Source organism: Pezoporus wallicus, unplaced genomic scaffold (assembly GCF_028554395.1).
Source record: "Pezoporus wallicus isolate ANWC-B61680 ecotype Strahan unplaced genomic scaffold, APGP_CSIRO_Pwel_v1 scaffold_3294, whole genome shotgun sequence".
Lineage (NCBI taxonomy): Eukaryota > Metazoa > Chordata > Aves > Psittaciformes > Psittacidae > Pezoporus > Pezoporus wallicus.
The window spans coordinates 2960632-2984707 of NW_026635478.1; the positions used below are offsets into that span (position 1 = coordinate 2960632).

General features: G+C 37.1%; 1 protein-coding gene across 3 annotated transcripts in view; it reads right to left on the minus strand.

The window, feature by feature from the left end:
• Nucleotides 1-511: 511 nt before the first annotated feature.
• The window catches only part of BLTP3B (bridge-like lipid transfer protein family member 3B), a 53555-nt gene continuing 29990 nt past the window's right edge, over nucleotides 512-24076 (minus strand). For all 3 annotated transcript variants that reach the window (XM_057425421.1, XM_057425428.1, XM_057425434.1), the window contains 12 exons: nucleotides 20651-20833; nucleotides 20430-20548; nucleotides 18456-18597; nucleotides 17475-17668; nucleotides 14039-15537; nucleotides 13067-13242; nucleotides 11540-11676; nucleotides 9955-10105; nucleotides 5866-6122; nucleotides 3547-3655; nucleotides 1737-1906; nucleotides 512-1050 (listed from right to left, as the gene is read on the minus strand). In XM_057425421.1, the coding sequence (XP_057281404.1) occupies nucleotides 925-1050; nucleotides 1737-1906; nucleotides 3547-3655; nucleotides 5866-6122; nucleotides 9955-10105; nucleotides 11540-11676; nucleotides 13067-13242; nucleotides 14039-15537; nucleotides 17475-17668; nucleotides 18456-18597; nucleotides 20430-20548; nucleotides 20651-20833 (3263 nt within the window). In that variant the 3' untranslated portion in view covers nucleotides 512-924. The remainder of the gene's footprint in view (nucleotides 1051-1736; nucleotides 1907-3546; nucleotides 3656-5865; nucleotides 6123-9954; nucleotides 10106-11539; nucleotides 11677-13066; nucleotides 13243-14038; nucleotides 15538-17474; nucleotides 17669-18455; nucleotides 18598-20429; nucleotides 20549-20650; nucleotides 20834-24076) is intronic.

Consider the following 24076-nt stretch of genomic DNA (forward strand, 5'->3'; position numbering starts at 1 on the left):
CAACTGCAGAATCCTTGTAGGATTTCCACCGCCCCCTCCCTCCCCCTTCCCTCCCCCAGCATTGACATTACATATTTAAATACATTGGACCAAATCCTTGGGCATGTCTGATGAGTTGTGCGGAAGTCAGACATGCATGCAAAACAGCTCTAAGCTCATCTTTCACAAAGGGATGGATCCTATTGCAGGGCTGTATCCTCACCTCAGGAGAAAACCCAGGTGCGAATGTCTAAATTACATCAGCTGTACCTATAGAGTGAACCTTCATGCAGAAAGAAAGTCCAATAGTATGCCCTTTCACCACTCCAGCATTTACTGTGGTATTTTAGGAGTCCATACAAAAGGGTATACGGGACTCTCTGGGCAAATTACAGTGAATTGAGGGTCAGGTTAGGGCTGGTATTTTAATTTTCAGTAGCTATACTATTCTAGAGGAGCTAGCCCATATCATCATAGTGCAAATGTAACCTCTTGTACAGACACCTTTTGGTAAGAATAAAACAACATAACCTTAACAAACAGAGGTACAGTTGTTAATGAGGCATGGTACATTTTACTTTGTAATGCACCTAGACATTCTTTCATTGCTAGGCTGTCCACTTTTCAGGAAACATTTTAAAAAGAACATCTCCTTTGATTATATTAAAAGTAGATGATATGATTTTTTTGCCTTCAGTAAATTAAAGTACAGTATAAACTGATTTTTCCAAAGTTATTTCAGTTTAAAATGGACTGAAAAAAGTTGCAATGTTTAACGATAATTTCAGAATAGTAACTAGTTCACAAACATTTTGTTTGTAATGAGAAAACTTTGTCGGTGACAAAAAAACCCAACTATGTCTTCCACCAATTTAACAAATAGTATTTTAGATGCCACCATCACCTGCAGTTCCGTTGATGATGCCTCACACCAACAGAAGACTCCTACTGATGATCAACATTCATCTTCTTTATACGATGAAGCAGAGCATCTTTTTCCATTTGGATCTCAGCAAGAGCCATTTTGGCTTTGGCTAGTTCCTGTTTGAGACATTCATTTTCTTCAATAAGCTGAAACAATCACATTAGAGAAGAGCTTTATTAGTATTCCTGCATACTAACATTTTCCATACAGAAACTTTTACAGTACCATATTCTCACATTCATTGCTGAGTGCAGGCTTGCTGGGGCTGAGTCAATTGCGACTGATTCCCAGTCAGTGATTGTAGGACACAGAGATGATGCAGTTACCTCAAAAGGCAAGATCCCAATGTTCTAGCTACACCACTTCCATTCTGTAGTAGAGTGGAAATGACACCAGGCTCTGAGCTCTAGGAATGGTTCCTTACCCAGTGGAAGTTAAAAAAAAAACAAAACAAAGCCAAACTACTGTGTGAGTTCTGTCATCATCAATTCAAAATCCAGGTGTGACTGAGACATTAGTACAAGTCTGATTTAACAATGTAGTCCTTTGTCTTTGGAAGTTGCGTTGTACTCTGATGTAAAGGAGAAAAATCGGTCTACAGTGTACTATTACCACATTTAGAAGGTAGTATTAAATTTATTTTGCATGCCTAAGTACTGAACCGTACTATAATATCCATAATTCATATTTCCCGTATCAGATAGATTTCTAAGCAGAAGTAACCCCCAAGCCCATCAATAGATGATCTAAATGTTATAATGATTAATGACTGTAATATACTCAGGGAGGGGGGGAACATGGGAGGGAGAGTGTCAAAAGCAGTTCTTAATACCTCATTTTTAAGGAAGTCAGCTGAATCCGTCTTTGATTTAGGAGATCTGGGAATTTCACAAGTAGTCTGCGTGGATTGGTCCTGTGCTTTATGTTCAGGAGGTCCAGCCACTTGCTGCAATGAACTACTTGAATTCTTCATCTTTGACACATCATTTACTCTTTGATTGTCTGTATCACAGAAAAGACACTTAAGAGCAGTGCTTAGAGTTTTTGTTGTCTTTTTATTGATTCCCAGCAGCACAAAATTAAAACCAACTAAACAAATATTCACTTCCCAAAATCGAATTTAAGAATAAAAAAAAAATAAACATACTATTTTGGAGGAAGAGAGAAAGAAAAGGAGGCGTGAGAAGAAGTAATATGTAGCTTCCAGCTTGAAGAAAATTATCACATTTTTATACCGACCAATACAATAATCACTGAATATGCATTCTGAATAACTACAAGTTTAAGAACTATTAATATTGCTATTAAGATACTGTCTCCAGGTCCAAATCAGAGCTGAAGACTGCATTCACATTTGGAGACACAGGGAGATAAACCTGCAGGATCAAGTTTTTAAATTAGAAAGTAACTTAAATGACTTTGCATTAAAGAAACTTTGTAGCCTTTATAACTGAAGTGTAACTGTAACATCTCTTAAAATACAAAGCTGCACAGGAAGGGAAAAGATGAGGGTCATGGTTCTTGGTAGCCAAAAAAAGTAGTCTGGGTTGGGTTTTTCTTTTTTAAATGTTTCCTTCTGAGCAAAAAGTTTCTGTTCATAATCCCCTTCTCCCACCAAACACACGTGAGGACTCAAAAATCTAGCACTGCAGATACATAAATCACAGCAGTGCAGACAGTATTTGACCTATGCCTTTGAAGTCACTGTACCTGAGCAGTCCATTACAAGAAAAGGGATCAAAGTACTTCAGCAAAAAGGGGAAAAAAAAAAAAAAAAAAGAGCTTAAAGAAACCTTAAAACTATGTATTTTCTTACTAAATTACTATTTCTTCAAATGTTTAGTTTAAAAAGATGACCAAAATGCACTGAACATCTTTAAACACGCAAACAATATATTAGATAATATAGAGTTGTTTAAATACAAGTAAATCATGCCATAGCCTACCTCTGAGAAGCCTGGCCCACCTTCACTATACCTTTGCATCAGATAGGTGAAGGGGCTATTAAGACTACCCTGCAGCCTCCTCTTCCTCAAGTCATACAATACATTCCATATTGTTGGATTAATATATTCAGGACCTGAATGAAAGCATGTGTGCACCCTCTGCAATTTTGTGAGCAATACCAAATGGAAGAGTAACTGACAAGAGAGGGGCAAGCCTGTTTTTCAGAGGACCCAACATGCTGGAGAAACAGGCAGTGTGAAGTGCTGCAGCTGGAAGTAAATAACCTCTTGCTCCACTTCCACTACCAATTGGAGACCAATTGGACAGAAAGCAAACACTGTAATGTCCTGTAAGCCTTAGTCAGTGAGAAGATTCATCATAGTCAGCAGTTAAGTTCTGAAAACAAAGACCAGGCACATACAGGCTGTACTAGGAAGGTTACAGATACCAAGATGAGGGAAGTTATTATTCCCCTATACTCAGCACCAGTGAGACCACACCTGGAATACTGGATCCTTTATGTGACTATGCTTAGAATTAAAGCACATTGCAACACAACTTCCACAAATTATCATCAGATATCTTTTCATTATTAGCCACATATTTGCACAAAGGAAAACAAACAAAAAAAAACCCCAGTTTTCATCATAATTAGATTATGATATTGAGATATCAAGATGCTGGAACATACAAACCTCTAATGAGAAAAGAGCCATCATCATTTCTTTCTATCCAGAGTATGTCAATATGAAGTTTTATGGGTACCAGCTCAGATGCCTTGAAATTTTCACGTGGACTGTCATCCTAAAAAATATAAGTATTCAAAAATGAGTTTACTGGGATATAAAAAGAGCTAATCAAGATGTTCAATTAAACATCTTGATTTAAAAGTGGATTTAATGAAACTTGAAAGGGAACACTTCAGAGTAAATTTTCTAATGGGATTCACCCCTAAAATTTTGCTCTTCCACCCCCCGGATCATATTAAAGGCACAAAGTTATCTCTGGAGTAATTCTGCTGAACTCTATATATACAGTCTGACTATACTTCAAAGTATTTTCGAAGACATCTCAATAAGATTATACCCCAACCCAAGACATTCTTAACCCAGGAGCTCTCAGAGTCAGAGATAAGAAGCCTGCACTATGCAGCATCTGATTTTCCCTTGAACTATTTAAAGACTGAATGGGTACAGCTAACATTCTTGAGCAGATTTTGTCTTTTTAGAATTTAGTTTGGGATGGTGCCAGCTGAAGTTCAGTTATATTACTGTACTCAACAGAAGAGAAACTTCATACATTATTTCTTTTGGGGTCTCCCCAGGGAGTCTTTATAGTTCATTATTCCTGTCAAGCAGAATAACACAGCCAGTGTAATTAGAAACTGTACATATCAGCATAAAACATGTAGCGAGAAAGCTGTTAAGATATAACTGCCAAAGTTTCTTGAAACTGTACTGAGATTGCAGTAGAAAAATGCAAAAAATAAAATAACCTTTCTTAAATTCCAGCCCCACCCAGCGCAACACACTGCATCAAGTCTCATGCAGAAGAAATACACTATTTCTTCGAATTTCAACAGAATATTGAATGGGCAATGCAGCATAGCCTATGACCATATCCTTTCACTCATTATTACCCTGCAACTCTATAGAAATGAATCATCTGTATGTCAAACTTGCAGTTTAGTCAACCACCATGTTGTCAACCACAGTGTCAACCAACACTGTGACTTGTGTGCACTGCTGAGTGAGCACTCTGGGGCTTTCACTGCCAAGCAGACTCCTACTGTTTGTTTATTAACATATATTCCCCACCTCAAACAGCTGCTTTCTCAATAATATTTTGATTACATCTACCTTCTTGCCCATAAATCAGGACAATCCATTTTTAAATTTAGATGTCTATATGTTAAGACTTTCCTTTTTGCAAACATTCATGTTTGTGATACACTGAAATGTGAGGAACAGATCCACAGCTCTTACAATAAAATGCTTGTCCGACTCATGTAGTAGAAACAGCCCAAAAGGAGTGCCTAAGGATCATCAGGTGGTGGAAAAGCTGCTTCACAGAAGGAGGGAATACTGATGCACTTTCAGTAAAACACTGAAGAAATAATAACTGCCCTTTAAGTCAAGAATGATCTCAGCAGAGTCAAGGCCTTACCCCCAGATGCAGAACTGGAGCTGCTATTCCAGTCTTCAATTTATTCAAAGTTTATATATATGGGTGATTATCAATTTACAAAGCAATGTTATAATTATCTTATCTTTACTTTTGCCTGGGGTTTTGTTGTGGTCCCTTCTCCCCCAAAAAATAAGTCCTTATCTTTATATTCAATGGCTGTCCAGCACAGAACTCACCATCTCCTTTAAATGAAAGAAAATCCCCTAAGAGACTTGAGCAGGAGTGTCCTCTTAATGTTACTATTTTATGATACAGTGGTGAGAAAACTTGCATTATTTAGTATCTGTCTTTCGGTAGGGCAGAAAATGAAATCTGGCATCTAAGAAACAGTATTCACATGGTTTGAACTGGAATTCCTGTAATCTTTTCCCTTCTTTTGTACGGAACTTTCATTGTAAGAAGGATCCTCTAAGTAGGAGAGAGAATTAACCTCTAAAATCTGTTTTTGTAATTAGAAAACCATTATTGTGCTAAGCTAAAAAGCCCAACCAGAAAAACCCACGTTGAGCCTCTAGGAACTTGGTATACTTTACCTGTAAAGCTCCCAGACAGTCACTCAACAAAAGAGACTGGGAGTGGAGAAAATAAGATAAGTATAAAATATTAATTCATATAAATAGCTTGGTCATGCATAGAATCCACCTCTAAGCATACCACAGATTTAACCAAATCTATGGATTTTTTAATTGTTTTAGTATTACCTAAAGACCTTCTAGAGGACAACAGCAGTTGCTTTGAAGTTAACTATATCCAGATTAGTCATTTATCATCAAAGAAGCAAGAACACAGTTCTTATAGAGCAGCCAAATGCCTCATTGTTAACATACCTTTAAATTAATCCTTGCATTAGAAACTTTTATCTTCATAGGCATCACTTCGGCGACAGTTTCATCCTCTAGAAAATGCTGAATGTTTGTAAGGGAAGATGTTAAAAATTCGGCACTGAAGTTCTCTACATGACACTGAAGAAAACCATTTTTTACAGCCAGCAGAGAATGTATCACAGCACTAGGCCCACTTTCCCATCTCAAACTAATCTCAGGTGATGAATTAAGTGGTCCAGCCACAGATTTACAGTCCGAACCTGTTGCAAAAGGAAAACAAATTTGCATTAAAATTTTGCAATGCACAAGAAAAGCAATCATGATACAAATACTTTGACCTCTACTGGCCAACTGAGATTTTCCAAAAGTATTTTAGAAGTCGTATCTACAAATTACATCATTGCAATTACAGAACTTCAGAGCCACTTTCTTAGTCTATCATTTCAAAGCACTAAAGAGAAATAAACAGTACATACAGTACTAGAACCTCACTGTGACAACAGGAAAGGACAATACAGAAATATCACTGTCTACAAAAAAAAAAAATTAGTGTTTTCTCAATATCTGGACAATGGAAAAACAATTATTTTAAACTTTTCCACTAGCTCCTTCAATTTTAACTCAGAAAAACATTTAAGTCAGTTCCTTCTCTCAGGAGAGCTGGTGTTCTCTGAGAAAGACAGAATTTCCTGACCCAGGAACTAACTTGCTAACACACAGGAATATAAGCAGCAATGCAGTAAGATGGATAACATGACTACATGGTGCTTCCATTATTTGGATGGCAGTAGAATTGAACCTTAAAAAAAAACCTAGCAGTTTCAGCATCTTTAACCAATAAGGACAACTGCAACATTGAACTGAATCATTCTAAACTAAATTAAAAGATTTAAGGTTAAACTGCTGGGGAGGGGGGGCAATATTAATTTGTTGTATAAAAAAAGAGGGTTCACCACCAGAAATAACTACCCCATGGGATTCTTAAGTAATTTGGTGACTCTGATCTACAGAAATTGTTTGTATGACAAAAAGCATACCCACAGTAATACACAGTTGTTATATTAAGAAGCATCAATGCTGTCATTTCAAAGATAGCTGAAATCAAAGTGACTCAAGTAAAATTAACTGAATTATGTCCATTTATATTAGTAGAGTATCTAACTTAAAAAATTTGAGAGAATTAAAATAAACAAAAGTTTCTTGGTTTAAACTCTGCTTCCCTCAGGAAAGGCCAATGTTTACAAGATTAGAAATTGGAAAGATTAAAATTAAAAAGAAGACACTTTTTTTTCTATTCTTGTTTCTTTAATACTATTCTTCCTCCTCTCCCCATATTATTGGCATGCAGTTTATTGTAACCTCCTCTTCTTGATTTCTGCTTATGCATATATTAGCAATTACGAGAAAGCTGAAGAGAAGGCATACGGGAAATCTGCTAGCAGCTTTTCAATACATACGATGAGATTATAAAGGCAGAGCCAGGCTCTTCAAACTGGTGCTCTTCAGGAGGTTAAGAGACAACAGTTCAAACAAGAGAGGTTCAAACTGAATATAAGAAATGAGGAAAATGTAGCACTGGTGCAGGCTTCCTGAGAGGTTGTGCAATCTCTGTCCTTGGAGGTCCTTTCTTAGACCGATGGGATAAAGCCCTGAGTAATCTGGCCTGATGTCAGAGCTGACCCTACTTTGAGAACAGGATTTGACTAAAGACGTCTTGACATTGCCTTCTCTCCCCTCAACTATCCTGTGATCCCATGAAGTGCAGGTTTCCTCTGTGGTGGCTTCTTTGCTATGTACTATCTACTGATAAGTAATAATGCATGCTATAACAAATGCAGCATGCTATACCCCTCCATTTCAGAGATAACCTACTCTAAATAATCTGACATGTAACGTAAAAGAAAAACACAGTATGTTGGTGGGCTGCACATTACATTATTTCTTTCCAGTAAAGCTTAGCCTGGATACCTTTATATAAAGAAAAAACCATCCTGCTTCACAGAATTAAGAGTTCCTTCTGAAATGATACAACTGGTTTACAAGGCACTTGGTTAAAACTCCAAGGCATCATTGCTGAACATATTACATTTGCGAGACACAAGCTTTCTGATATATCAAGTCTCTATAGATATAGATACTCAGGTATCCTGTTACAGACATTTGCAGCATGTGAACTTATTTTTTAAAAGTATCATTAGCATATTGTTAATTGCTACTGCAATGCTATAACAACTGCTCAGAGCATTAATACTTGAGGATTCAGGTTCTTGATAATTTCTTTGCATGGTTCCTCACTTTACTAATTACAAATGTTACTTCAGCACTTGAGTAAGTTTTATTGAAAGGTCTTGGGGGGGGGGGGGGGTAGAGATTGCTTTTATTGGGATATTTTCTTTTTGCTTTTGCTCACTGGTTGTTCTAGTTGCATTTTTTTACCATTAACTCATTTAAATAGTTTCTTTTGATCTAATTCCCAAACTTTTTCCCAACCTTGATCCTCTGGATTTAACTATTTTCTTCCTTAGTTCTTCTATTAGAATAAATATGGGAGATGGGGAAGAGCAGTGCCCACAGAAGATGGCTGACTAAGTACAGAAAACACAGTCCTACAGTGGACAGAAGAACAGTAGAGAGTAAAAAAGATGTACATTACAGAATGGAAGGGACCAGCAATGTACAAAAAGAGCACTGTTGGCCTACCCATCCAGATACCCACCAGAAAGAGAAAGGAAGAGAGATGAAGTGGAAGTATTTGGATAGTATATCCAAATTTAGAACTATATAGAAGTATTTAGAAGTATAATACTATCGTATTATAGTCTTTTGCCCATAAAATAATCAGCCAGTGCACAAGCGTCTCTATCAGCTGAACCAGAGAAAGCAGGTTCTACTTTTAGATACATGTAAGAGACCAGGAAGGTGGCATGTTGTTACTATTTACTCCCTCTTGGTTTTACAGCGGATGTGATGGATAACCAGAAATCAATTTGCCTGCATATGAACTGAAGGTCAGCCATGAGTCTCCCCTGCTGGACCTCCTTCTTGCCTTCAGATGCCTGAATGTAACTGCAACATCATGTAACAGCTGCTCAGGCAGCAGCTGCTGGCAACTGCTCAGCTTACCAGTAAATGGGTTTTTTAGTTAGGCATCAGAGGCTGTCCCACCACATACAGCTTCCTGAAGAAAATCCTGCTCCTGGAAGGCTGGAAATAAATGGCAGCCAACAGCTGCTATATAGCTGTTTCCTGAGAAAGGAGAGGAACCAGAAGCAGGAAGCCAGTGCATCAGGGATCTGCCCCAAAAACCCTACAGCATCCAGCAATCCATGTGGAAGGCTGGCAGAGGGAGCAAAGCAAACTGTGACGTGAAGTGGCATGCTAATACATCGTGCCAAGAAAGAAAACCTCACAGCATATGAACTAGGTTTTCTGGCAGAGAATGTATATGTACTCATGCTCAGGAAAAACTCTGACACACTGGTTGATCTAGTTGCACAAATATCTGCATGAACCTACACCCTCTGTTCCTATCAAGCTTTAAAAAAGGAAAAAAACCAAGGAACCAACAAAAAAAAACCACAATGCCCAAAAAAGCAAAAAACAGCTGTCCTCACAGCTCATCCTTCCTGACACAGAGTCAATTTTTAAGTTTTCTTAAATCACAAATTATAAATTTGTTTGAACTGTTGTTGTTAAATTAATCTAGAGAAATAGATCATGAAGAACCAGCCCTTCAAACCAAGGTACATTTAAGCAAAGCATCATTAGATCAGTAAGAGAGTTCTATCTTCATAAAACAGTAACAATGTAATGCAATTTATTTGATTTTAAAAAGAGCAAACTAATGACCAGAATTCAATGCAATGCAGTTTATCTGCAGTACCAGAAACTGGTTCCATTTTTATTTCCTTCCCTTTCCCTTATCAGGAAAGAAATCAGAGTAGATATTCTAAACCAGCATAAAAAGTATGCTATTGTACTAAGATAAAACTTGGTTTTGTGCTTTAAGGCTACTCCTGAGTTTTTATTTACTCAGAACAAATGTTACTAGCTCCAGTTTCACAACACTGAGATCTCATTGTTAGTTCTTACCAACAGTTCTGTTGCAAAGATAGTGCCGAACACTGATATTTCCCAGCTGATGTGGTATCACTTGGTTGACCTGTAGGCATATTTCTGTATCTTCACCTCTGATGTCAATTTCCCCATTAACACCAAATATTTGGAAAACCACAACAGACATCTACCAACAAAATTAAGATAAAACAGTGTAAGATTATAAATTGAATTTACGGTGGTTATTATTTTAAGTGCTTTCTAAACCTTTTCTCTACAAAAGGAAAAGAATATTTGTATCCATAACCCTTCCTCACAGAAAAGCAAAAAGTTTTCTCATTTCTTTTCCTTTTGTACCTATCAGCTTGACGATGGGTTGCTCAACAGTCTGTCCAAAAACAGACACTTGTATTTATAACCCACTAATACCGATTCAGAATTGGCCAGAAAAGCCACAAGTGAGGCATTTTTCTCAGTCCAACAAAGAAGTTTGTGACCTATGTGACACCTGAAGCTTTGTAAGGCTGCATTCAACTTCATGTATATTATAAGCACAACCAAGCATTTGTGGTGCTGAATCAGAGCAGGTTAAAGAACCAGGCTACTAAACTTTGGCTATCAGCGTAATAGCTTTTTTTCCTCTATTGGACTGCGATATCTTTCAAAACAATACGTAGCAGCCAGTTTCAAAGGTCAGCTTTGGTATCAGAAGATCTATGTCCATCATCACTACTACTACTAAAATGACTTCAGTTATATTCTGCAAGTAGAAAAAAAACCACGCTAACATGCATTTGCATAACAGTCAATGAAATCTGATTTTTCCACGTTACCTATATGCACAGATGATCGAAAATGTATTTAAAAGGAACCAATCATTTAAGTGAGCTGATTTTTTATGTATTTTTCTTAATTAACATGATCCACAAATATTTTAAAGCAAAGAATTACACGACTAGCATTAAAAAAGGAAAATAAATCAGCAAGAACATGACAGATTTCAGTCAACTGAAACTCTTAGGTTGGACCCTGCATGGTATATCAGGGAGGGAATCTCCACGTATTTCTGTAAATACTGGGCATTATCCTGACATAGTCCTGGACAAGAGGCATCTCTGATCTGACCCAGCAGGGCAGCTGTTTTGCTCCTATTTGCAAATACTACAGAATGCTACAAATTCTACAGAATGCTACCAGTGCTAAGGAAACGTCTCCATATCAGAGACATCAGAGTTTTGGTACTTTCTTTTATCTATACATAAAGATGTTAAAAAGCTCATTTTAAATACTGTATTCAATCAAGCATAAAAGAACACGACAGTATTACAAAATATTGCTAGGTACGAAAGCAGAAGTATTTTGTGGCATTTTTAAGTGGCTACTGTCATTTACCAACAGTGGCTATACAGGACATGACAAGGACAGAGAATACTCAGTGTAACTTGGATTGCAATCTTCATTTGTATTTAATACAAGTGCACTACACCTATAGGCTTACACAATGCACTAACAAAAGCTACCAAAATTACTTGAAAAATCACCTCTAAAAGCATTCATTGTAGCTCTATTTAGAGGTATAATTTGCTGAAGCATGTATTCTAATGGAATTCAACAATATTACCATTTCTTCACTAGGCTCATGGGCATTCTCTGAAGCAGCACTCATGGCATCTGGAGATGAGCCACCACAATTTTCAATCACTGTGCCTCCTTCAGGAGCATTTTCTGATGGGCTTTGGTAGTTTGTGGCTGTAATACCTTCCGTATAGATAAGAAAAGAAAACACAGTTAGCATAGCCAAACCTGAATCACTCCTGCATCAAGAATAAAGTCAGTGTCTGTTACTGTCTGCATACATTAGCTCACTCTTTAAGATGAGTTGATGGCTTATTAAACAAATATTTATGATTGAGCTGCCAAATCCATGCCTCTTACAGAGAGTTCAAAGTTCTAGACACTATAAAAGTAAGGCAGGATATAGTGACAAACCCAAAATGGCACTCCACATGCATTATTGAAAAAATTGTGAAAGGCCTTTTAAGTCTTCCAAATCAAATATAAACTTGATCCAGCCATGTCTATAAAACACTGCACAGTGCCTTTAAAGCAAAAGTTTGTGGATTTATGTTTAGAGAAATAAGCTATATATACTTTCATTAGAGTGATGATGGTAGTGTTTCCCTGACAACTAGAAAGCATGCAGACTTAATCTACAGTTAAATATTGTTTAACAAGCTTAAAAAAAAATAAAGGTTATTAAAAATGGAAAATGTATTTTATGGCATACTCCCACATAAGCACATGCAGGAATACTCCTACGATCCAAACATATAAGAGGTTTGCAAGTGAAGTAGTATTCTCATTATTGCTCTAGACTGAAAAGAAAAAAAAAAAGTCATTCTTTATTGGAAGTAAAATTTATCAGAGAAGAGGTACCAATAAAGTCTTATTGCATTTCCTGACATTAGAAAATTATTTAATCAGTTTTTCTAGAGAGCTACTAGATCATTACAATTGCTTAAGTCCACAACATTACAGACTATACAGACATAATTACCATAAGCCTGGATTCCTCCCTCAGACCAGGACCACACATTAATGCACAGATGAGTGAAAATTGGACAAATACCTGCTGTTAGACAGTCAATAGCTAGGAAGAGCTCCATAATGAACAAGCTGCAAGGAAACTACTAAATCTATCTGCTTGGTAATTAGCATGATGAGTATTAGTGAAAATCCATTTCTTTTTCATCTATTTTTAAAATTAAAGGTTCTTTACCACTTCAAGCATAACACCCATTCAGGGTACAAACCTGTAAAACCAGCCAAAGCAATGGCTTTTAAGCAAAGCAGAGAACCGTGCTGCTTAATTCAATTGCAACATAGGAATGCAATGCTTTTACTCTCCTCAAGAGAGAAAAATTAAATAGTGCTAAAATTAAGTAGCACTACTTAAGTAGCACACCTTACTGCTCTCCCATTAAATAACATGCTGTGAATATACTTGATACTACTGACTGGAGAACTTCACAGAAATAATGCTGTAAAGTGTCCAGGATTTGCTGCACTACAATCCTTTTGAGGGCTATTTTAGTAATAGGTTACATTTTCATGTATTGCTTAAAAATATTTTGTTAAACCTACTCACCTTTCTCCAGAAAGCTCTGGCTGTCACTTCCATCACTCTCTACCAAATGATCCTCCAGCATCATACTATCAATAGAGACGGTATCCAGAGAGACTTGTGATGGACTTCTCTTCATATTCTTGTAAGAAACAGAGAATGTAGGGAGGTTGGACGGGCAGCGTTCCTTAGGCTTTGCACTTTTTAAATATAAAGATATCAGGAAATTATTTCAAATTAAAGGAATTACATAGAAGTTGGTTGGTTTTGTTTGTTTTTTTTTTTAATTTCTGTAAACCAGGCAACATACAAAAGAAAAAATCTGATTATTCAATAATCATAGAATAGTTAGGGTCGGAAAGGACCTTAAGATCATCAGGTTCCAACCCCCCTGCCATGGGCAGGGACACCTCACACTAAACCATGCCACCCAAGGCTCTGTCCAACCTGGCCTTGAACACCACCAGGGATGGAACATTCACAACCTCCCTGGGCAACCCATTCCAGTGCTCACCACCCTAACAGGAAAGAACTTCCTCCTTATATCCAATCTAAACTTCCCCTGTTTAAGTTTTAACTCATTACCCCTTGTCCTATCACTACAGTCCCTAACGAAGAGTCCATCCCCAGCATCCCTGTAGGCCCCCTTCAGATACTGGAAGGCTGCTATGAGGTCTCCACACAGCCTTCTCTTCTCCAGGCTAAACAGAGACAAACACAGAAATAATGTGCATTCCTGCAAATATTTGTGTCAATATTTTTCTCAATACATATTTCATAACATTTAAACTAAAAGTAAAGAGTTCAGATAAGTTAACAGTTCATTTTAGCTTTCATTAAAAGCTGGATACTGCATATCTTCTATCTTTATATTTTAAAATTTTTTATCTACTAGATGTTCATTTCCATTGACCATTACTAGAACTACATGGCCAACAAAATTGATAAATATTTTCAAATAGTAAGCAAATTGATTTAGTATTAAGTCTTCTGTACCTTGATGAAGACTGGGATGCAAACACTCTAATTGAAGTCACTCTGTCTTTGTTGATTTCAAATTCTTCAGTTTCTACAGCAGTTTCTGTGTCCAAGTCAGTGACTTGGTTAGGGCAGCCTTCAGTTGTGCCTTCCTGTTCATTTAACTTATTTGAGAATATGTTTTTGTCGTCTTCTTTATCAATGATAAAATCAGTAGAATCTTCTCTCTTATTTAAGATGGATGTTGACTCTTTAGGATGCAAACTACTTTTCTCACTCAGAGGTGCACAGACCTCCTCTGAATCACTTCTACTAAAAAGTCCACTGCTTGCTCCTTCACTTGTGTCTCCCAAACCTTTATCTGATGCATCATCTGAAAATGATGTTCCTTTCTGAAAGTCCGTATTACTGTCTGATTTAAACAAAAGAGGATCTATTAAAATCCCTTTATTAACTTCAGCATTCAGAGGCTTACAGTCATTTACATAATCCAAATCAGTAATACCAGCTTGCACTATCTTACTGCCAACTAATTTTTTCTCTGAAGTAAGAGCTTCCCCATTTCCCAAAGGGGAGAGTTCTGATGCCACGGGACTTCCTTCTTCTACAACTGGAGACTTACAAGGGTTTCCCTGAGTCACTGGATGGAGTAGTAAGGCTACTTCTGCACTTTTAAGTAGGATCCCAATGCAGACATCTGTTTGCTTTGCAGGTTTTCCTGTCACTGCTTCTACATCATTCCTTAAGTTTTCCAGGAGCAATACAAGAGATTCATGGAGAAACAGCAAAAAAAGGTACTGGTAATGATTGATCTGCAAGCTTACATGTTTCTGAACATGGACTAGGACATGTACATCTGCATCTGTGGAAGAACTTTCAGAAAGCACTCCTGAAGTGTCTAACATTTGAATGCCATTGGTCAAGGGCTCTGTCTCAGTGCTGTAATATTCCCTAAGAAGTTTTTTACGTTGCAGTCTATTAGCAAGATCACTAGATTCACTTTTTGGAATGCTCACAGCTGTCTGATCATGGGATAAAAGCTCTTTTTGTGACTTTGCAAACCTTACTGGTTGGCAAATCCAAAGTGAAAGTGGAAATGAGTCTACAAAGCTTATTGGTCGGCCTTTCCCACTTTTTGTTCCTTCATAATCTATCCAGAACTGGGAAAAATGCAAGGCCCAAACATCAGTAGATGCAGATGTCTTTAATGCATATTTATTCAATTGTGGTATGATATAACCTTTATAGACATCATGCATTTTAGTATCTTGTTCATGAGCATGTCTCTGGAAAATTGGATGCAAAAGATTAAAATTCTTCTGGGACTTGGGAAAAGTGGTGAAAGTTCTACTGAAAAATTCACAGTCTTTGAAGTTCTGAAACAAAGCTTCTAGATCAGAGTGTCTGCAGTTTGGTGAATATCTTGTATTCGTAGCAATCATCTCTGAACTTTGAATAGAAAGTGCATGAGGTTGATCTTTATGAATTTCAGGTTTGTTTTCAGATGGGATGATGAACTGCAAGAGAAATATATTTTTTCTAGTCAGAAAATTGTAGATTGAGAAGGTATACAATTAAAGAAATAAAATAATAACCATGACAGCTAAAATAAAGGAATATAATTATAATTTTATGAGAACTCAAGTATACTAACACAGGCTCACAAATTATCATTTGTGTTTCCTCTTTTTTGTGAGGGATCTGTGGCATCTAAGACTCAATGTTTGTACAAAAACATAAGGGTCTCAGGCTTTTCTTATATGAAGAATTTAGATTTAGGTCAGTAATATTAGGCTCATTTCTTCATTATTATTAGTGCTTCATTTCTTCAACACAGAAACAACTTGGCAGAAAGTTTCTGCAAGTGTTCTAAGCATTTAAAATTTTGAACTCCAAATTACAATTCTCTGCTTTTTTTCAATCTCACTTGTCAAATAGGATTTTTCACTACACTATTTTCTATGTTAAGATACCAGGAAACAACTAAATGTGCTAACACAGCTAATATTCCTAACAGTGCAGAACACAGAATAAGTATTTTGTGACCATTATCTGATAATCATATTTTTTTCATCATAAAATATACTCCAACTCCTAAAAAAACAAAATAGTTCAGTATGCTGAACTTAACTGGCCTATCTTTAGCACAAGTTTTAAAGGAAACATGTATTTTATGTCAAATTCTGTATCTGTTGTTAACATGGACCTTAGCCACATTAGTTTTGCTAGGATCAGGGGCACTACCTTCCGTCACAACATCTCCATGCTGAATCTAGAAAGATGAGAGTAAAAAAGTCATCCTAAAGACACTCAAAAGATGGGAGTGATAAAGCTTCTTCATGTAAATAAAAGGACGCAGAACAAAATAACCAAATATCTAATTATATAATAACTAGGAGAGCTGTAAACATCAAGCACACCAGTAACAAAATATTCATAAATTGCTAAAATATAAATAATGCAGTTAATACAGGGATGAAACAATTAATATGACTCAAAGCTTGAGGGACATGAGAATGCTTTTATCTTAATTTAGTGGGCTATTCATATATCATAATTCACTATTAGATCAGTCTGTGTTTGTAGTTGCCTGGTTGTTAGCTCTCAATAAGTGTTTCCATTCAGTACAAACTATGGCTTTTTAAAGTTCCATTAAATATGTACCAAGAGCATTAGGACAGCCATCTCTCCATATGCTGACTTTAGAATGTTTGAAACATCTCATGCAGGCACCATCAAAGAGACTCATTGTTTTGTTTACCTCTGAACCTCAGAAAAAAACGCCCAATGCAAACTGGGGGGAGGAGGGAGGGAAGAAGGGCGAGGAATGCTCAACAATCCTTCTCCTCCAAAGAAGAAAAAGACAAGGGAAGCAAGAATCTGTTGTTCCAATGCACCAATGAGTTCCACTTCTCTGGAATAAACATATAGAGAACTTGTGTACCTGGACTACAGCCAAGGGTCAGCGTGAAACAGAAAATGGTGAGAATGGGGTTTGGAGACACAAATAAACTTTCAGAGGAACCACTTGCTTTACTCTAAGCATTCAGCACCAAGATAGAAGAGTTCTGATATAGTACAACCAGATGAACAAGGGAGGGCCCTTGCATTAATTGAGTGCAAATATGTTAGTTATTTTTACTTAAGTGCTCATCTTTCTTTCTTCTGCTATGTCAGCTTCATTGAACACAGTGAAATGATCTGTGAATACTTCCATTCAGGTCTTCAAAACAAAACCAAAATACCCCTAGGACATATAAAGTAGTATGTAAGACACATACTTGTATTCAAGCCATCATATTCAGCATAGTTTTCCTGAGGATCATTATTTATGGCATAGATTGCTTGCTCATGTATTTGTCCACATTTTGTTAAGCTGCTTTGCTAACAGTTTTTCAAAATAAGAGTATTTTCTTCCAAGGAACCACAAAACCCCTCCTCAAAGACAACATACCTTTAACATTAATCCATCAATTCTAACATCAACATGCTCATCTGATTTTGAATTATCATTTAACTTGTACATGGCCATGAACTGAATAAGACTCTGTTTCAAATCCAACACAAACTGATTTAGCCAAAGAATACTTCTCTCATCCAGGGTGAACTGTAAAGCATTCAGCTGGCCATATAAATTTGGACATGGAACTGAAAGAGAAAAAAAAACAAAATCATGAAAATAAGTAAAATGTTTTGGGGGTGTATTTTTAATTTTTTTTTTTTTTTTACATGAGCACAGACGTACATTTTCACTCCTATTTTACATCAGAGAAAGAATGGAAACCCATTCCTTTGATCTCAAGGACAAATACATTGTTAGGGGATACCTAAGGTAATGATTATTTGTCACTCAAATCAACTGAATTTCTGAATGGAAAACCTAATATTAGAATAGAATGAAGTCTGAGGAGAGGGGGATAATGCCCTCATTACAGAAGGCAGGACCAAGGAGATTTGCTGTCCTCAAGTTCCATTCTCAAGAAATCCACTCACATTTCTGTATATATAACAGGGCCAACCACATAACACAATAAAAACAACTCAATCAGATCTGCATTACATAATAAATATTACTGCAATAGTTTCAGTTCTTTTATGTAGCTAGATAATGCGACTACAGAAACAATACATATATGTTGAAAAATGAATAACTTGTGTCATTAAAATGCTGTGTTTTCTGACATAAAAGCCATATTTATAAAAAACAGTATTACAGGAGATTACCAGGAACAAGGACTGTGCAAATGGAGCAGTGTTGCCCTTTTTCCATTTTAGAAAGCCATTACCTATTTCCAATTGTCAACCTGGAACCAGTATTAAGCTTCATAAGGGTGAAAGTAACACACAAAATTTATGGTACAGTAAAAAAACAAACAAAACAAAACCAAACCAAACCAAAAAAACACACCCCAAACCAAAAAACTGAACTTCTTACTAGGAAAGTCCTTTCCATCTGGGTAGTAATATTCAGTGAATTCAATATGAACAGCTGGCATTTCTGGTGGAAGATAAAGTGACTTTTTATTGCAAGAGATGAGAGCTTTAGGGGAAGAACGACACTGGTCTGCTGTTGAAACCTGTAAAAGACAAAAGATTAACTTCATTAGTACATTACATTTTTATTAATTGTTATACATTTGTAGTTCCAAGACATACGCCTAGAAGGGTAATAATCCACTGTTCTCAGATGTAGAACTCCAACTACACAAAGTGCTACGAGACAGACCTAGTCGCCTTGTATTAAAAGCAATCCACACAGAACAGTTTCGCAAGAAAACTATATAGCATGAACAGTATCGGATCACCTTCCTTCATGTCAGGCAGGAGGCAGCAGGTCACTTTCAAAGGTGTTCAGTAAAAGCCCAAAATGATCTCTTTATTGCAAACACTAAAGCTCCTGCATAAACAATTCTGCTCAGACATGCTGTATTTGCATACTTTTTTTCCTCAAGGATCCTCTATCTAGATGATAGAGGATAGCTAGCTATGTCAATAAAATTAGGAAGTGGTTGTTCTGTCACATAAGGAAAGACTCCAGTATGTGGGCCCACTCTAGACTGTATACTGCTAAGCAAAGTGTTTAGCATGCACCTGGCAGGGATTTATATGCTTGGCTATGCCTAAAGGTCTGCTTCACAGGAGAATCAAGACACTATAGAACAGTAAATCCTTCACTTCTGGTTCCTTGCAGCGTAAAATTATTAAACAAGGAAGAGATCACCTTTTGATATATATTTGACCTTAAATTTCTTGGAATGTACCCTAGTTTAAAAAGTTTGCTTTCAAAACAAAGCTGTTTCATCCAACACTTAGTAAGTCAGACTGCTACTCTGGAATTAGCCAACATATTAATACTGATTATATCATGATGTCTACTTGTATGAGTTTCATTGGAAATAAAGAATATATAACTTTTATAAGCCTGCTTCACTCCATGTAGTTGTTTTCAAGCTGCAAACAACTCTGTATCAACACACAATTCAAGTAGTAACAGATCTATTTAGAAAAATAGCTTTCTGTAAATTGTATAGAGGTAATGAAAATTTTAAAAATCAAAAATATATTTATGTAGGGAGGTGGAGGAGACAAGTATCTGAGGAGGAGACAAGTATCTGAAGAGCAGAAAGCAACTGAAAGCACCAACAGTACAAAATTATATAAAACCACTTCAAACCCAGAAAAAGGCTCATAGCAGCAAGCTGCAACCTCCCACTCTACCAGAAGCAATATGGCCAAAAAGCATTGAAAAATGGAAAAAGAGCAAGTAGAAGTCACAATGACTAAGGGCTCACACTAACCATTTTTGTTAGAACCTGAAATTTAGAGTAGATCCTGCTGTATCACTACCATTCTGCCTTAGAGATATACTCCTCTATTCCAGTTGCCTCCTGTCTGCATGAAAGAGTGAATCTGGACCACAAATGTCAAAAAAAAGTACTTAAACAAATGGGGAATGGGGGCAGAATAATTAAAATGCCTACTCAAAATATCACTGATGGAGGGAAGGGCTGGGAAAAAAAAAAAAGTAAAAAACCCTCTCAATTTAAAAAAATCCCATGTCCTTTGAAAAAGGTAACAATAAGAAAAGTATGAAATACAAAACCACATATTAAAATATTGGGTACCCAACACAATACAATGAGAAAAGATGAAATTCTAAATGTCAGAATTCAGGAAGAACTTGGATCTGAAATATAACTGTAATGGGGTATCACCTAATATAAAGTCAATAAGAAAATATCCACCAATTTTAACAAAACAGAAGCAGGACCATAAAGATCTAATCCAATAATGAATGAAAAGATTTCTATTAATTTCAATGGGCTTCAGATTTGTCCCTTAAAAAAACATAGGTATTTAACAATCCAGGGCAAAATAGCCCCAGTTTTACTAACTTGAAGAAATGTACCTGATATATATTGAAATCTGCAAGTCTAACCACAACAGGACTAGACATCAGTTTGCCCTTTGGTTGTTGAGAAGATACAGAGGAAGCCCTAGGTGTTCCTTTTGGTATCTGTTCTTTGCCTGTGGGAAAGAATAGTGATGGAATCATTGAGAAGAACAGTCTTTTTTGGACTAGTTGTAACATTTCACAGAATTGGAGCAGGACTGATGCAAACAAAGTACCTGTTTGTAGGTTCTGCGGGGATACAGCAGGTGGTGATTTGGGAGGAGAATCTATAACCTGGTCCTTCACAGCCTGCTTAAGTAACTCAACATTGCTTTTGAATTCATTCAATAATTCTTTGGCCCATCCACTTCTGGTTTTAGTTGCATCACTATAATGCATCCAGTGATCACAGCTGTCTCCTGCAAATAAGAGCAATGTGGGGAATATTGACTCATTTGAAAGTCTGCTTTTAACTAGGTAACAAGTTTCCACTATTTCACAATTCTTCTTCAAAATACAATCTTATTATTACATGCTGTAATTATTGAACAGAATTTACAACAGGTGTTAAAACAGAAGCTATATTATATAAAAACACATCTCACTGCTTCACAAAAATCACTCAGAAAACCATTTAATATGGCCACCTGCCTTTTAACACCATTAGCATGTTGAAAACAGCACTGAATATTTCAATTCAGAGAAATCTGATGACACATTAATGTCATACGTGAGAACATGCAAAAAAAAAAAAGTTAAAAAAAAAAAAAAGTGAGAGCAAGTAACAGAACAACGTTCTCATGCTCACTTTTTCCAAGCTTATCTTTCCTGCCAGAACTGTGTCCTAAGAAGTTCCTGGTCCCTTTCCAGAAATGTATTCTTTTTGTGTTGGCTCTCTAGCACCTCTATGGCACACAAACAAGAAGGTAATTTCAATCAGTGCTGCACCACACACAGCCTTAAAAATCAAGCCCAGTAGAAATTCTTTTATTCCTAGCATGTTTCTGTTGGGCAGACACTTAAACCTCTGAAAGAAATTCAGATCTCTTCAAACAGTCCCTGTAAAGACAGTCTACTAATGTGTTTGATACTAAGCATGCACTACAAATAACTTCTATCAAGTGATACATCACTCTCTAAATACCACCATGTGAAAACTTAATTTATTTGGGACTTAATAAGATTTTGGATACTTACACTGGGGATTAGTAGATAATTAAAACAGGTAATTGCTTTGGGAAAAAAAAACGTGATTTCAAGCCTAAATGCAAAGATTTCAGCATGGAAGAAACTATAAGGGAGGGGCCCATCACAAGAGATGACATTTTTTCCCCACCTTCCTGCATCACAGCCTTTTGATGGTTGTTCACATCTTTCAGGGTGAAGATGATGAAAAAGGAACAGCGAAGAAAAAAAAAATAAAAAAAGGAGAGTGCAAAAGAGGGCAAAGATACATTAAAATCAAGTCCATAAAGCTGGGATTCTCCAAAACAGGGCTGAAGTGGGATCACCCCAAGCATATGCACATAACTCTGAAGTACCTGTAGGACTGCAGCATAATAGGGAAAGCTCTCGTACCCCTTCTAGAAAGTCAGTACAGGCAGGCACCTCTCTGAAGTGCTTGCACACTAACACATGCAGCATGAGGAACATGCCAGAGCAGGAGGAATGAGAGATCTGCATGCAGTTGCAGGGCTATGGTCTCACCAGGACCACAGAAACATAGTGAGATAGCACACACAACTAACATGCTGCAGAGGATGGACATAGGCTCTTTGGGAAGTACAGGACAAGAAGGCAAGGAGGCCGAGTTGACCCATCAGTGAGATGAGTGGGAACACATGGAGCTCTACCTTGGGATGGATCATCAGCCAGCTGAGCGCTCATAGGTAGGGATTAGATGGTAGACCAACATGGAAATGTTGTGGCAGATGTTTGCTACAGACCAGCTGATTAGGAAGATGAAAAGGCCTCCTTCAGAAAACTAGAAGTATCATGTTCATAGAGCCTGGTCCTCATTAGGAACTTTAGCCACCCCAGTATCTACTGGAAACCACTAGTCTTCAAGGGTGGGGACTAGCAGCATGAAGTTCAGCTGGAGACAAATCTCAGCTGCAGAGTCTCCACCCTTGGAGCTATTCAAAACCTAACTGGACACAAGCCTGGGAAGATAACTTTAACTGAAATCACTTTAATCAGAGGAGTTGGATTACACAATCTCCAGAGGTGCCTTCCATTCTCAGCTATTCTACATCTCTATATATGGAGATCTCATTGCCACATTTACCTATGAATAGTGAAGAGAAGGCCAGAATGTAATAAAACAGTATTTTAGTGGAGCTGGCACTGATGTTGCTACCATCTGAATTTATTGCTGGTTGCCCAGGAAAAAAATGCTTTCCAATTTCTCATATTATCTCAATATATCAACTTGATCAAGAATTTCTTATGCTGCAAAATGTCCTGCATGATGGCAAAGCAGCAGCTTTCTCTGATCATCATCCAGCAACACATCAGCTGCATAGATAATGGATCTGGATAAAAGCTTGGGTGAAAGCAGGTCTGGGAAGACTACTGGAGTGATGGACTGCTGCATAAACAGGTTTACAACATCCAATAAGTCTGGCTTATGTTAGGGTTATCACAGTCAATGGGCATACAACCCGCTTCATTTCTGTTAAGTATTATGAAAGGCTATTGTTGGAAGGCTTGATTTTCAATGGGTTAGAAATTTATCCTACAGTGAATATGCCTCAAACTCCCTTTAGAGTCTTGCTGAGCAGGTATTTTACAAAAAAACAAACAACTCCCAGCCCCCAAGAACTCAATCTGCAAAATAATTAATTATTGAGAACTTCTTCCTAGAGGATTAACTGCAATTTTCAAGACTAAATCCAAAAGCTGTTCCTAAATATTCCATAGGCCAGAAAGGTACAAAACCAGAAAACACAGAAGCTGTGACCTTGCTGTTAGAAAGTATTAATACGGTGTCCTTCAGTATGCAATATTGCAGGACTTCAAGGTAGAAATGCTCTGCATATCAGGTGATAGCCCGATACACCAGTATATAGAGGCACAATACCTACATGGCTAGAGAACCCCCTCTGAATTTTCAGGATTAACATTTTGATCTGAGCAAACAAACTGTCCCCTCTGTGACAAGAGTTTGCCCATAGAATTGCCACACTCTTCTAAAACCATGGGCAAATGAGGACCTCTAAGTGGAAGAAGAAACTTTCTGGCATGTTCCTTCCCCCTCCACACATGCATCCTATTGGACCAACTACCACCACCTTTGGAAGCTTTTTATCATACTCTATTAGCGAGACATAGATTTCTGTTTCTTAAACATACTTGTACAGAACACTGCTTAAGACTGGAAGGAGAACACTACCTTTAGAGGCACCACCTCTGTGATCTGCAGATGAGTTTTTCCATCTCTGGTTTCAGGTAGTGAGTTATGTTGCATGCAGTCACTACCTAAAAGCACTCAGTTTGCTTCTAGCCTGCCCATCCAAGAGCCTACAGTGCATGGTTCAATCTGGCTAAGAATGCTTTCAAATTAAACAATCAGTTTATTTCCCTGATCCTCTGAATTTTCTCTGAGGAGAGCTCACAGAAATCATAGATAGATTGGTCCCTCATTTAGACATTGTAGGAAT